General features: G+C 41.9%; 1 protein-coding gene across 5 annotated transcripts in view; it reads right to left on the bottom strand.

Moving 5' to 3' along the window:
- Positions 1-14556, bottom strand: part of ARIH2 (ariadne RBR E3 ubiquitin protein ligase 2) — a 48121-nt gene that overhangs the window by 11400 nt on the left and 22165 nt on the right. For all 5 annotated transcript variants that reach the window (XM_026500791.4, XM_044384834.3, XM_057312074.1 and 2 more), the window contains 4 exons: positions 7814-7881; positions 3595-3658; positions 1910-2060; positions 904-1025 (listed from right to left, as the gene is read on the bottom strand). In XM_026500791.4, coding sequence (XP_026356576.1) covers positions 904-1025; positions 1910-2060; positions 3595-3658; positions 7814-7881 — 405 coding nt within the window. The remainder of the gene's footprint in view (positions 1-903; positions 1026-1909; positions 2061-3594; positions 3659-7813; positions 7882-14556) is intronic.

The following is a 14556-nucleotide window of genomic DNA, read 5'->3' as shown; positions in this document are numbered from 1 at the left end:
AACAAAATGAAAAACAAAACTCAAAGATACAGAGAATAGAAGGGGAAGGGGGCTTTAGGGTGGGTGAAATGGGTGAAGGGGGTCAATTATATGGTGACGAATGGTAACTAGACTTACTTTGGTGATCACATTGTAGCATATACAAATATTGAATTATTATGTGGTATACCTGAAAACAATATAATGTTACACACCAATTTTACCTAAAAACAAAAACAAAAGCTCTGAGAGGCTCAAACGACCCTCATGCACGTACCAAAGGCAGCAAACAGCCCAGGGAACAAGGCGCTGTTTATCCCGCAGCCCATGCATGAGAAGACCCAGCCCGTCAGGCCATCTTGTAAGCTCAGGCACAAGCGACGAAGATGAGAGCTATGCAGCATGAAGGCTGCTAGCCTCAGCCGGGAGCCCAAAGGAGGGGAGGGAATCCCAAACTGACCACACTGGAACCCTGGACGAGTTTTCCAACTGCACAAGAAGCAATACCCCTTCTCTGTGCTTTATAATCACACAGTGAACCACAGGCAACAGCAGCTCCTGAGATAGCCCTGATTCGTGTTCATCCCCTGACATACAACAGCTTGTTTAAGCAACTGTGTAGAAGAGGAGGAGGCCTGACCATTCTACCAGAGAAAACCAAGACTCAGAGAGGTCAAATAAAAGGTGGAAGGCTACACAGCGGGAAAGTAACAGTCCTGGGACTCATGTCGTTGTCAGTCTGCCTCCAAGGCCTGTGTTCCTCACTACCACTCTAGTGGCTTCTCTACTTTGTAAAAGCCATAGAGCTCTTTTTTCAAATTACAGCACCTAATGGCAGCCTCGTCCACAAAGTGACTGTGGTGAGCATGAGATGGAACACAGGCCCAGGAAGACAGACATGCAACGATAGGGGCCGGGTCATACCTCCACATAGTCCCTAAAGAGGTAGCGCCTGTATTTGTCTCTCAATTCTTCATTGGGCAGCAATGGAAACACGAAGTCCTCTGGTGTTCGGAGTGGGCAGTCCTGAGCCATGCAAGAGACTCCTGTTGAACAAAGACAACATGATGGATAACTGTATTGCAGAAGACACAACAATAATATACTCCCCACTGAGTTCACCCAACAAATTCAGATTCCACATAGGAAATCCTTGAAGCCACAGAATTTATTTTAAAAAGAGAGAGAAATTAATGTATTTGCAATGACACAACTAAAATTTATCTCAAATTACATATATATCACAAATAGCACCACTGAAAAAGCTGTATCATCTAAAAAAAATCCTACATGGTTCTTGGGGCACCAGCTGGCTCAGTTGGTAAAGCAGGCAACTCTTGATCTCGGGGACATGAGTTCAAGCCCCCCATGGGGCACAGAGCTTAATTAAAAAAAAAAATCCTATACGGTTCTTGACTAACAATTTCGTTTTGTGATATTTAATACTACGTGCAAGTGACTACCACCCAACACAATGAGGTTCTGCAGATACCGCTGATGGGATGCTAACTGAGTTTGGATACCATCAAGTCATAGTGTGACAAACACTCCTATAACCAATCACCAAATCTGATTTGGGTTATGCTACCTAAATAGCAGCAATCTCTTGAGGGTTTCTGAGGTATGGCTACCACCTGGGGCATCAAGATAGGGTAGGCAGCTTAAAGGAAAGTTCTCCTAAAAGTTTACCTTGCACTCACACCAACATTTACATATATGCCCAAACAATAGCCTTAACCTTCTCATTTTGCTCAGGACTAGGGAAAATCTTGCCACTGTTCAGCCTGATGTGTTTGGAAACTAATGGTTCTGACAATAAAAACCCCAATCAGGCTCAGAAGAAACATGCAGCTGACCTGAGTACCTACAAGTGCAAAACTGAAGATAAAGACTTCATGCCAGCCCCTTACAAATTCTGCAGCAGACTCACCCACACCCACGCCGTCCTTGACAAGTACTGAGCAGTGCTGCTCCCAGCAGCTACGGCAAAACTGGTGCTGACAGGCCAGAGAAAGTAGGTTTTCCTTCCGCACAAACTGCATACACACTGCGCAGTGGTGAGGGGGGTGGGCCGTGGGAACCTGGGGAGAGACAGAGCCAAATGAGTGAAAAGGAGCCTTCAGATCCTGGGAGGCCACAGGGGTGCCTGACGAAGCTAGGTGCATGGGAGGCGAGCCTGACCCTGCAACAAATGTCAGAACTCAACTGCAATGTGTGGGCTCTGTGGGTCCCAAAAGTTCTGAATAGAAAGCACAGATCAGGAGGGCTTCCTGAAGAAGGTGGCACATGAGCTGGGTTTGCACAATCACTAGGATTCAGAGAGGCAGAGGAAGGCTGAAAGGAGAACTTACAGCAGTTTATAACGTCAGGCTGAAAACCTCAGGATTTCCAAATTGCCAAGGTCCTTAAAGGTTATTCAGTCTAACTTCTGCTTTTAGAGGCTACTGGGTTTCTTTTATAAACTGCCCCATTCGGGGCACAGAGCTGCTACTCAACAGGTACTACAGACGTTCTCAGAGCGTATGAAGCTTCTAGCAAGCCCACGCTGCAGGTTTACTTGTCAAAGACAGTGCTTTTCCCCACACAGATATGCCCCAAACACAAAACATTATAGTTTTTACTAACTCACAACTCATCCTTAACACACTGCAGATATGTCACATACACTTAATTTAGAGGGATAAGGAAGATCCTACTAGGGAAGAAACCTTCTTCTAGGATGTGGACAAATAACTGCAAAGCTTGAACTCCAGAATCCATGACGTACTATACGAACTGGCAGACAAAGACGATGTGGGACCCCCGGCCCAAGTCACAAACTGATGGAGAAGTCCGCTACAGGTTTATATTAGGTTCTGGTTAGTTCACTGGGAATGCAAACAACAATTGGAGGGAAAAGGCTGTATTCTCATGTTTATCCAATATGCTTCTGGAAATTTTCTCCTAAGAGCTACAGAAGTTATGTGGTAATTTGAACCCTGATTCTCCTTCCTAAAGAGTGCTTTCGACATGGCCCTTACTCACTTGACAAATGTTTGTCAAACTCCTAATACACAGGACATTGCTATGCATTGTAAGATATGGTTCCTAAACATAGAGCACACACAGTCTGGTGAGGGAGCTGAAAAAGATGAGTGCATCGCTACATCACACAGGTAAAGATTTCGAGACATAACTAGAGGCGTTTGGAGAGGAGAGATCACAGGCTTTGTGAGAGACAGCTTGATCTTGGTCTTTAAAGATGAGTTTCATTCCCACAAGCAAAGATGGGCATAGGGTCGGGACATTCCAGGCCAGGGACGGCACAAGCAGAGTCAAAGAGGAGTGCGGGGAGCTTGGGAACACCAAGGAACCCATCAGGAATGGAGTGCAGGCTGTGTGTAAGTGTAATGAGGAAGGTGAGGCTAAAGAGGGCCCCAGAACTGGCAATGATTTATTCTTCATCCATGAGGAAACTCTTTAAACTAAAATGGAAATGGAAGATTTAGGTCCATATTGGAACAAAAATCTCAGGCATGTTGTACTATAAACAAAGCAAGATGGTTCTCAGTAACACCATAAGCCACAGCAAGAGCCATGTGTGTCAGAAGCCTTGCTCAAGTGGGAGACACTCACATGTTTCGAGGGACTGGGCTGAACGCGAGCCTCAACGAGCAGCTGAGCAGAATTAGACTTGTATCTACAAAACAAAAAGCGAAATAAAGGGATTCAGAAACGAAGACAAACATTTTAACCTCTGAACAAAACCAGATGAGACCAACAAGTGCTGCAGTTGCACTAAAGCGCCTTTGTCTCTAACTACCTTCTGACAGTTTCAGGCTTCCTTTCACCTTAGTATAAATACTTTTCTCTTTCAGTCACTTACTTACTTACTTATTTATTTATTAAGATTTTACTTATTCATTTGACGGCGGGGGGGAACGCACAGGCAAGGGGAGCAGCAGGGGGAGAGAAGCAGTATCCCCGCTGAGCAGCAAACCCAATGTGGGGCTCGATCCCAGGACCCTGGGATCATGACCTGAGCTGAAGACAGACACTTAACCGACTGAGCCACCCAGGCGCCCCATCTCTTTCAATTTGTTTAGCCCTCAATTGGTATGAGAATAATAACCCTGATTCAAAGACATCAAACTAGGAAAAATACTTACGAAGGACCGTATCTGTTTTCAACTCCTTTCTGGAAATATCTCTGTGTCTTCAGAACAGGGAAGGTATCTTAAGATAAAGAAAATGCAGGGGCACCTGGATGGCTCAGTCGGTGGAGCACATGACTCTTGATCTTGGGGTGATGGGTTCAAGCCCCACCTTGGGTGTAGAGATTACTTAAATAAAAACTTAAAAAAAAAAAGACATAGAAAATGCTAAGCATATGGGGCACCTAACTGGCTCAGTTGGAGGAGAATGTGACTGGATCTCAGGGTCGTGAGTTTGAGCCCCACATTGGGTGTAGAAATTACTTAAATAAAAACTTAAAAAAAAAAAAAAAGCAAAGCATAAAGGAAAACTTGGGACAAATTGTTACAATGAAGAAGTTCAGTTCATCAGAACACAACATAAAGTGAAAAGCCAGGATATAAATGGAAGATAATTCAATACATATATCATTGGCAAAAGACTGATTTTCAGAATAAATAAAAACTTCCTCCAAGTCCATTTGAAAAGACAAAATAACAGAAAAAATGAACAAAGACAGAACAAGCACTTCACAGAAAAGAAAGCACGAATGGCCCTTAACACGAAAAGATGTTCAACCTCAATAATAATCTGGGACACAATTAATTATGTGTCATTTATACCCACCAGATTGCAGAACTTCAAGTTTCACAGTATCAGGAACAGTCATATACCACTGGTGGGCATGTAACACAGTGCAATCACTTTGGAAACATTTTGCCATTTAGTAAAGCTAAGGAGCAGATACCCTCACTTTCTATACTCAACCGAAGAAAAACACATAACACTAGGAGTCATGCACAAGAGTTTTGAGAGCTGCATTATTATATTTTTTTAAGATTTTATTTATTTATGTGACAGAGAGACAGCCAGCAAGAGAAGGAACACAGCAGGGGAGAGGGAGAGGAAGAAGCAGGCTCCCAGCGGAGGAGCCCGACGTGGGACTCGATCCCAAAACGCCGGGATCACGCCCTGAGCCGAAGGCAGACGCTTAACGACTGCGCCACCCAGGCGCCCCTGAGCGCTGCATTATTTTTAAAAGCAAAAAACTAAAACTCACAAATGATTTTTGACAGGAATATGGATAGGATGTCATAAAATGCAGCCTTGTTAATTTTAAAAGTTGAAGAACACACATAGCATGATTCCATGTCTGTGAAGTTCTAAAAACATACAAAACTAGGGGTGCCTGGGTGGCTCAGCTGATGAAGCATCCAACTCTTGATCTCAGCTCAGGTCTTGATCTCAACAGTCGTGAGTTCAAGCCCCTACTTAAAAAAACAAAAACACAAAACCATACAAAACTAAAGGATATATAATTTTTTTTTTAAAGATTTTATTTATTTATTTGACAGAGATAGAGACAGCCAGCGAGAGAGGGAACACAAGCAGGGGGAGTGGGAGAGGAAGAAGCAGGCTCACAGTGGAGGAGCCTGATGTGGGGCTCGATCCCACAACGCCGGGATCACGCCCTGAGCCGAAGGCAGATGCTTAACCGCTGTGCCACCCAGGCGCCCCAAGGATATATAATTTAAGAATAACTAAAAAGGGGCGTCTGGGTGGCTCAGTCAGTTAAGCATCTGCCTTTGGCTCAGGTCATGATCCCAGGGTGCTGGAATCGAGCCCCGCATTGGCCTCCCTGTTCAGCAGAGGGCCTGCTTCTCTCTCTCCCTCTACTGCTCCCCCGGCTTGTACTTGCTCTGTCAAATTAAATAAATAAATAAATAAATAAATAAATAAATAAATAAATAAATAAAATCTTAAAAAAAAAAAAAGAAACAAACAAACAAGGAAATGATCAATACCAAATTCAAGATACTGGTAGCTCTGGAGAGGAAGGAAGGGGGTGTGGCCAGGCTGCCATCAGAGGCTTCTAAGTAAAGCTTAGAGGGTTTCTTACTTGGGTTGACACTTAAGTATGTTTGCTTTGTCATTCTTTAAAACGTACACACATCACATACGTGTGCACAAACATACATTTTTGAAAAAGAAACATAATAAATATTTAATTCCTTTCTGGAATGAGGTATGGAAAACATACATTTAAAAAGAAAAACAGGAGCGTCCCAGTGGCTCAGTCGGTTAAGTGTCCGACTCTTGATTTTGGCCCAGGTCATGAGCTCAGGGTCCTGGGATAGAGCCCTGCGTCAGGCTCCATGGGGAGTCTGCTTGAGATTCTTTCCCTCTCCCTGTGCCCCTCCCCCTGTTCACACACACTTTCTAAAATAAATAAAGCTTACAAAATAATAAAAATAAACACAATTATCATGTGGTAATACAAGTGTCACACAAAGCCCAGGAAAACGCATTACCCAGAATCCAGGAACCTATGCAGGGAAGAATGTCTCATATACGTGACATCCTTATCCCACCTAGTCAAAATGACTCCTACTGCTTTTATTCCTACCTCTCACACTAGTATTCTTAATGTCTTCAGCTATCTTGTCCATTCCCAAGTTAGGCTACAGAGTTTGGACAGGGAGAGATACCCCACTACTGGAACCTACATGGGTCCAGAATTCTGGGTAGTAGAAACAATAGTGCAAACAGTGGAAGTTCACTTTGAAGTCTATCTAAAGTATTTAGCTCTTGGGTATAGAGAGTGAGAGTGCATCAGTGAAATCAGGAGTGCACTTGCTTCTTCCTGAGTAGGCCAAGCTGCTCCAGCAGATACAGCCACCTCAGTTATGTTTAGCCTGGAGAAGGAAAGGCATGACCTTGCTCCGCAGATAAATGGATCACACCATACAAAGGAAGACTCAGTGGTGTGTGAAAGGGCGGGGATGTGACCATTCTCACTAGTGGCAATTTTGTTCTCCAGGGGTTACTTGGAAGTGTCTGGAGACATCTTTGCTTTCAAAGGCTTGGGGTGCTAATTTCAGTGTCCATGTTAATGGCTTTTCATGCTTTTCTGTGAAATGCTTGTTCTGTCTTTTGCTCATTTTTTACTGTTATTTTGTCTTTTCAAATGGATTCTGCCAGAGATTCTGCCAAACGTCTTACAATTCACAGAACAATGCCCCCACAACAAAGAATTCTCTAACCCCAAATGGCATGGATGCTGAGGGTGAGAAACCCTATGCTAGACAGAACCACATGCCTCTGCAGGCCGGGCACGGGGACTCTTTCTAGAGGGGGCAGCAGGAGGAGGAACCCCTCCTCTTGACAACTTCCAGGACATCTTGAGACTTCAAGGTCTGTGCTTCAAGAGGCCTGGTTCTGGTGGTAAACTGGCCTATCTTTTCTGAAGGTAATATTCAAAAGTATGCTGCATTCCTCACTTGATATATCCCAAAGAAACAAATGGAGATGTTGGCAAGTGTCATATAGAAGGGCACTGATTACAAATTCACCACGGCATTAAAAAAAACTGAACTAACTTCACTGTCTGACAACAGGGGTTTGGAAAAAGCATGGGACATCTATACAATGAAATACTAAGCAGCAATAAAACTGAGGTTGAAAGAGTATGATGTAATCATGGGGAAATGTTCCCCAGGTACTGAGAGGAAAAAAGGATATACAGTATGATCCAATGTTTTAAATATATAATACGTACATCGTAAGGATATACTCTAAAACATAAATTAATCACCACTGGGTGGATGGGCAGAGAAGGAAGCTATGGGTGATGCTACCTCTCTTCCCCCAAACACCTTACCTGTCCAATATCTCTGCAACTTGCCAGTGGAAATTAACTAATATAAGTTTAGCAACTGAATGAGATACCTAGAAGGAAGAAACAAAAAAATATCAAATTACAACTGTAGTTTCCTTCAGAGAACTCCACATTTTGAGAAGTGCATACATTTATGTCTACAGCAGGCCCAGGCTTGATTTCCAAATTCTTCCTCTTGGTTCTCTGCTTCATCTTTTTTTAAGTTCAGACTCGTAATAATCTTAGTATAATCTTTCCTGGATCTCTTTGACTTTTCTTTGTTTTCATTACTGACACTTCCAAGAAATTAGTTTGATATGAAACTGAAGCAAAACCACCCTGTCTACAACAACCCAGCATCCAACTGAAACGAAAGAGCTGTGTGTTCCCTAATGTGGCCTATGTTCCCTCAAGCTGCTGTAGGAGACCACACATGGGAACTGAACCTCCAGTCAGGCTTGTTACTCACAGAAAAATCTCCAGGTTTGGACTTTTTGTATAAATCCAGCAAGTGAAAACACTCCTGTTTAAAACCTCTAAATTCCTGGCAATCAATGAGTCCTAATTGCAAGTATGATTTAAAAGTCTATGGACAGCCTTTGTGGCCCCTACATTTTAAAGCACACTGGTTGTGGCTATTAAAGAGCCTCAGAAGGCGCTCTGAGCTAGCAATTCTACTTCTGTAAATTTTTCTGAGGAAATCACAGAGGATATGTGTACTGCAGTGTTTTACAAGAGTAAAAATTTAAAAATAACCTAAATGCCCAACAAAAAAAGGAACTAGGTAAATAATATATGACAGATCCATGCAATGATTTAGTATGCAGTCACTGAAAAGGATGTTACAGAAATAAGTTTATTGACATAGAAAGTTCACATTTTAATGTTAGGCTAAAGAAGCCAGTAGTAAGACAGGATGTATGTGTTATAGCCACAATATCTTATTAATAGGTAAAACAGACAATGGCGCCTGGTGGCTCAGTTAAGTCAGTTAAGCGTCTGACTCTTGATTTCAGTTCACGTCATGATCTCAGGGTTGTGAAGAAGAACCCTGCGTTGGGCTCCGGGCTGGCCGGAGAGCCTACTTGGAATTTTCTCTCCCTTTGCGCCCCCCCACCTCCCCACCCCCAGCTCCCACATGTGCATGCTCTCTCTAAAAAATTAAAAGGGGGAGGGGAAGCAGACTAGACTAGAGTAGGGCCGTAGAAGATAGGGCTGTGTTTGGAGGTCTAGATCAGGCACTGCATAAGCACGAGGATGCTACTGAATCAAGGAGAAACAAGGAGCACACTTCAGGCCAGGGAGCCAAGAGAACACACAGAACCTTGGTATTCTGCCCACTAGACTGAGTTTTTAAGCAGGAGCTACTAAGGAACTGTAAGGCAGCTGGTCCACAGATAAGAACTGCAGGGGGGAAAGACCCAGTGACCAACATGGAATCCCTGCCCCTAGAGCTCAAGTTACTCCTGAAAGGAGACGGGTGCACACTTACTAAACAAGGGCATGTCCAGTACATAATCAATGTCAAAGGCTGTGCAGTGAGTAAATGTCTTTTTATTTTACAGCCCAGGTACATCTGGAGAAAACCAAGGTCTCAAAATAGCACACTTCACTAAGGGTTGGGGGGGTCCCCATGTCCCTTCCATGCAAGGTAACAGGCATCTGATTCATACATGTTGCTGTAGTATTTTTCTGTTGAAGACCGTGGAGACTTTAGGTCTAGGATTCCTGAATTGTAACTGACACTTCTTCTAACTGTAGCCATAACAAAACTATTTAATCACAGCGAACCACTATCACGAAATGAAAACAGAGACAAAACATATGGTTTAAAGTTAAATAACTGTTTTGAATGTAGCTTCTGGCTACAAATTTTTTTTTTTTTAAACTGATAGTGATACTGTTTTGGATGACCTCCTCACTGGAGCCTTACCTAAGGGGGCCAAATCAGCCCTACACCATTTTCTGTCCTGACTTCTAAATGTTTTGGCATGCAGTGGCTATTAGGTCCTAACAAAAGCACTAAACCATGCGGGAAACCCGGAGGAGTCCTGACCATTTCCAGCAGCCACGCCCCCCTTCTCACCACAGATGCCTTCGGTGGAGCCTGTGAGCTAAAAACAGGGGTCAGGCTGCCTCTCACAGATCCACAGAGCCTAGAACTGGACTGGACAGAGGCTGACCATTCAGCAGATGCCAATCATTAAGTGACAGCATGTCTTTAATCTGTGGATTTTCAAAATGGAACTCCTGAACTTTTCTTAGGAAACAGAATTTTAACACTCTACCTAGTCTGATCCTTTGATTTGAACAGCACTTAACAGCAGCAACAAAACCTCAGAATTTGCACACCACATTCAACCACTATGGAGAACATGGCCCTCTGCTGAAACAGAAATTTTATTAATGACTGCAAGTCCACTAATGACCAACTCAGAATAGCCCAGCAGAATTGAGTTTTGGTGAGAAGAGATTATGTAGAAGAGAGGATACACCTAGCACTTTATGCAACTGACAGTGGAGTGATATGAAGCTTTTCTTTCAGTGCCGAAACCCAAGAATACATCAATATATACAAGATAAGAGGCACACATGTGTCAGCTGTACACACCTCCCACCAGCCTTCTGTAGGAAGTGCTACTGTGATTCCCCACATCACAGATGGAGGTGTGAAATGGCCCATATTATGTCCACAGTGTATCACTGGAAATCAGGGACTTTCTCTCAATAATCCATTATAAACCCGAAAAAACTCAGAGACCATTAATTTAAGCAAAATGCAGTGTGACTGTGCCTTGCCCTATAATGGACACTAGGGAATCTATAGGGAAGTCAGGTTCCAAAAGAATCTCTGGCAAAAACAGCACAGGGGTAGAGGAAGAGTACCTAGAAGAATTTATGCTAAAAAAGCAGTCCCATGGGATGCTTGGGTGGCTCAGTTGGTTAAGCATTTGCCTTTGGCTCTGGTCATGATCCCAGGGTCCTGGGACTGAGGTCCTGCATTGGGCTCCTTGCTCAGTGGGGAGTCTGCTTCTCCCTCTGCCTCTGCCCCTGCTCGGGCTCACCTGCTCTCTCTCCCTCTGACAAATAAATAAAATCTTCTTAAAAAATTAATAAGGAAAAAGGTAGTCCCAGCAGGAAGGCCACCTCATCCTTGATTTGGGGTCATAAGAGAGAACTGGGGACCCATGGGTGGCTTAGCTGGTTAAGTGTCTGCCTTTGGCTTGGGTCATGATCCCAGGGTCCTGAGATTGAATCCTGCATGTGGGGGGGGGTGTCCCTGCTCAGTGGGGAGTCTGCTTCTCCCCCCCACCCCGCTCGTGCTTGCTTGTTCCCTCTCTCTCAAAAACAAATAAAATCTTAAAACACACACACACACACACACACACACACACACACACACACACGAGAGAACTGACCGCACACATGTCCCAACAGTATCTCAGAGAAAGCAAACATGGTGATTTGGGGGCAGAAAAGGATGTGGGAGGGGGTGCAGGGGTGCCAATATTTAAGCCATCTTCCATAAAGAGGGCCAGGACAAACCTTGGGGATGATATTAAAACATTAAAAAGATAAAAAAATCTGTCTTTCTCAAAGTGCAAACAGCTGAACTCTCTCAAGAAAGAATTCCTGAGTATTCACACCATTACTGCTTAATGCTCAGAGAGCTCAGCAATCCACTCTAGTAGAGTCAATAGTTCACAACTGGGGAGTCTTCCATTCTTCTGTATGTTTTCAATTGTGCAGAATAGAATCTTTTAGCAGAATCAAGGTGAGCCCTTGCTGGACTGTTTTGATCAAGAAATTAACAACCTATCAGTGCTATTCTCTGGACCCCTACACTCCATATCCCACAGGATTACCTTCCTGAAACCCTGAAGTAAAAGTAGTAATACTGAACAGCTCTTACAGAGCTCTCATATCTTGCCAGGATCAATTCCCACCCTGTTTAAAACCCATCACTGTTTTCCAGTACTGACAAGTCTTAAGATCTTAGTGGAAGAGTCATCAGAACCACTGTAACCTGGAGTCCAGCAACAGACCAAGTGATTCTAGCACCCCCACACACTTTGCTGACTATTCTCTACCAAGGATGCCCTTTTTTGTAGCAAATACTTGGAAATTAAGAACATACTTCTGTAGAACCTGTGTGTCACAGAAGAAATCACAAGAGAAATTAGAAAATGTTTTGAGCTGAACAATAATGAAAATACCATAGAATAAAACTTGGTGAGATGCTGCTTACATGATGCCAAAGGGAAATTTACAACTGTAAATGTTTATACTAGGAAAAAAAATCTAAAAATCAATGACATAAAGTACCCTTAAGAAACTAAAAAAAAGACCATATAAATAAATCAATCTTAAAAAAAGGCAGGGGGGCACCTGCGTGGGTCAGTCGGTTAAGCGTCCATTGGACTCTTGGTTTCAGCTCAGGTCATGATCTCAGGATCAAGCCCCATATTGGGTTCCACGCTCAGCGAGAAGTCTGCTTGAGGATTCTCTCCTGCAACCCCCCCCTTCCCTCCACAGGTGTGAGCTCGCGTGCTCGCTCTCTCTCACATATAAATAAATCAATCTTAAAAAAAAAGAAAAAACTAGAAAAAGACAACTAAAATCAAAGCAAGTGAAAGGAAAAAATTAAAAAGTACCAAACAGAAATAAAATTCAAACCAAATAATATTGAAAAATAAAGCCTTTAAAAGTTGATTCTTTAAGAAGATCAACAAAGTTGCTAAAAACTTTAGCTAGAACATTTAAGAAAAAAGGTATACAAATTACCAATAATGGGGGTGAAATAGGGACTATCCCTACAAACCTTACAGGTACTAAAAGGAAAGTAAGGGAATATTATAAATGATCTAATTTTAATAAATTTGGTATCTTAGGTGAAACTGACAAGTTCCTTGAACACTACTTGGCAAAACTGACACACACACAAAAAATAAACTGAATAACTCTGTATCTATTAAAGACATGGAATTCATAATCAAAAATTTTCTCACAAAATTCCATGTCCGTAACTTTTTTTTTTTAAGATTTTTTTTTTTTACTTATTTATTTGACAGAGATAGAGACAGCCAGCGAGAGAGGGAACACAAGCAGGGGGAGTGGGAGAGGAAGAAGCAGGCTCATAGAGGAGGAGCCTGAAGTGGGGCTCGATCCCATAACGCCGATCATGCCCTGAGCCGAAGGCAGACGCTTAACTGCTGTGCCACCCAGGCACCCCAATGTCCACAACTTTTTACTGGTGAACTTCATCAACACTTAAACACTTTCAGAAACTCAAGAAAGTAATACTTCTTCCAATTAATTTTATGAGACTAACATAATTCAGATAAAAAATCTGACAATCATATAACAAAAAAATTACAGACCAGTATCCCTTATGAACACAGACACAAAAAAATCAATCCAAATATTTTAGCAAATTAAGTCCAGCAATATAGAAAAAGGACAATATAGCATAATGAAGTGAGGTTATCCCAGGAATGGAAAGATAATTTAACATTTGAAAGCTCCTATCATAATTCACTGAATTAACAACCTAAAGGTGGAAAAAATGATCATTTCATCACAGAAAACCCATCTGACAAAATTCAATATTCATTCAAGATAAAATTTCTCAGCAAATCAGGACAAAAAGTGAACTGCCTGAATCTGATATAGGGCATCTATGCATTATATTCAATGATGAAACAGTGAATGCTACTATCAGGAAAATGGTACAGATGATTGCCCTCACCATTTAACATTATATATTGGCGGCCCAAGCCAGGGCACTAAGGCAAAAGGGGGGGGGGGGCATAAAATACATTAATAAAAGATTGGAAAAAGAAGAAACAAATCTGTCTCCATTCCTAGATAAAATGAGTATTTACTCAGGAAATCTTAAACAAATGTACAAAACAACTACTAGAACTAATAAATGAATTTAGTAAGATAACAAAATACAAAGTCAATATACAAAAACCAAATGTATTTCTATACAACATATGAAAACTAAAATTTAAAATAGGTGAAATGTGTTTTAATAATATATTTTATTTAGACTAATACATCTACAATATTATTTTAACATGTAATCCCCCAAAATGATTCATGAACAATTTTATTTCATACCCTTTTTTTCATATAAGTCTACAGAGTACACCGTATATTTTAGAATTATAGCACATACCAATTCCAACTGGCTACATTTCAAATGCCCAATGGCTACACAGGGTCACAGCCACCAGACTGAACAACACAGCTCCAGACTGAACACAGCAATCAAAATTAATCAAAATCAAAGCAGGGTTTTTTTGGGGGGCAGAGGGGACAAAGTGAAAGTTGATCCTAAAATCTGTGGAAGGTAAAAGACCCAGAATATCCAAAGCAATCTTGAAAGAGCAAAGTCAGAGGACTTACGCTATCTGACTTATGAAGCTACAGTAATCAAGACAGTGAAGTACGTATGGGCTTAGAAACAGAGAGATCAATGAAACAGAATAAAATCCAGAAGTAAACTCACACCGTTTACGGTTAATTTTATACAGAGGTGCCAAGGAATTCAGTCAAGGAAACATTCAACAAACGGTTCTGGAATAACCGAACATAATTATACAAAAACAAACCACAGAACTTAGACACTTCACAGCACGTAAAAAATTAACTCAAAATAGTTCACAGATTTAAATGTAAAACTAAAAACCATAAGACTTCTATAAGAAAATCTCTGCAACCTTGGTTTAGGCAAAGAT

The sequence above is a fragment of the Ursus arctos genome, unplaced genomic scaffold, assembly GCF_023065955.2.
Source record: "Ursus arctos isolate Adak ecotype North America unplaced genomic scaffold, UrsArc2.0 scaffold_14, whole genome shotgun sequence".
Classification (NCBI taxonomy): Eukaryota; Metazoa; Chordata; class Mammalia; order Carnivora; family Ursidae; genus Ursus; species Ursus arctos.
The sequence above is the reverse complement of the archived record's forward strand: the minus strand, read 5'-3'. Positions and strand labels throughout refer to the sequence as shown.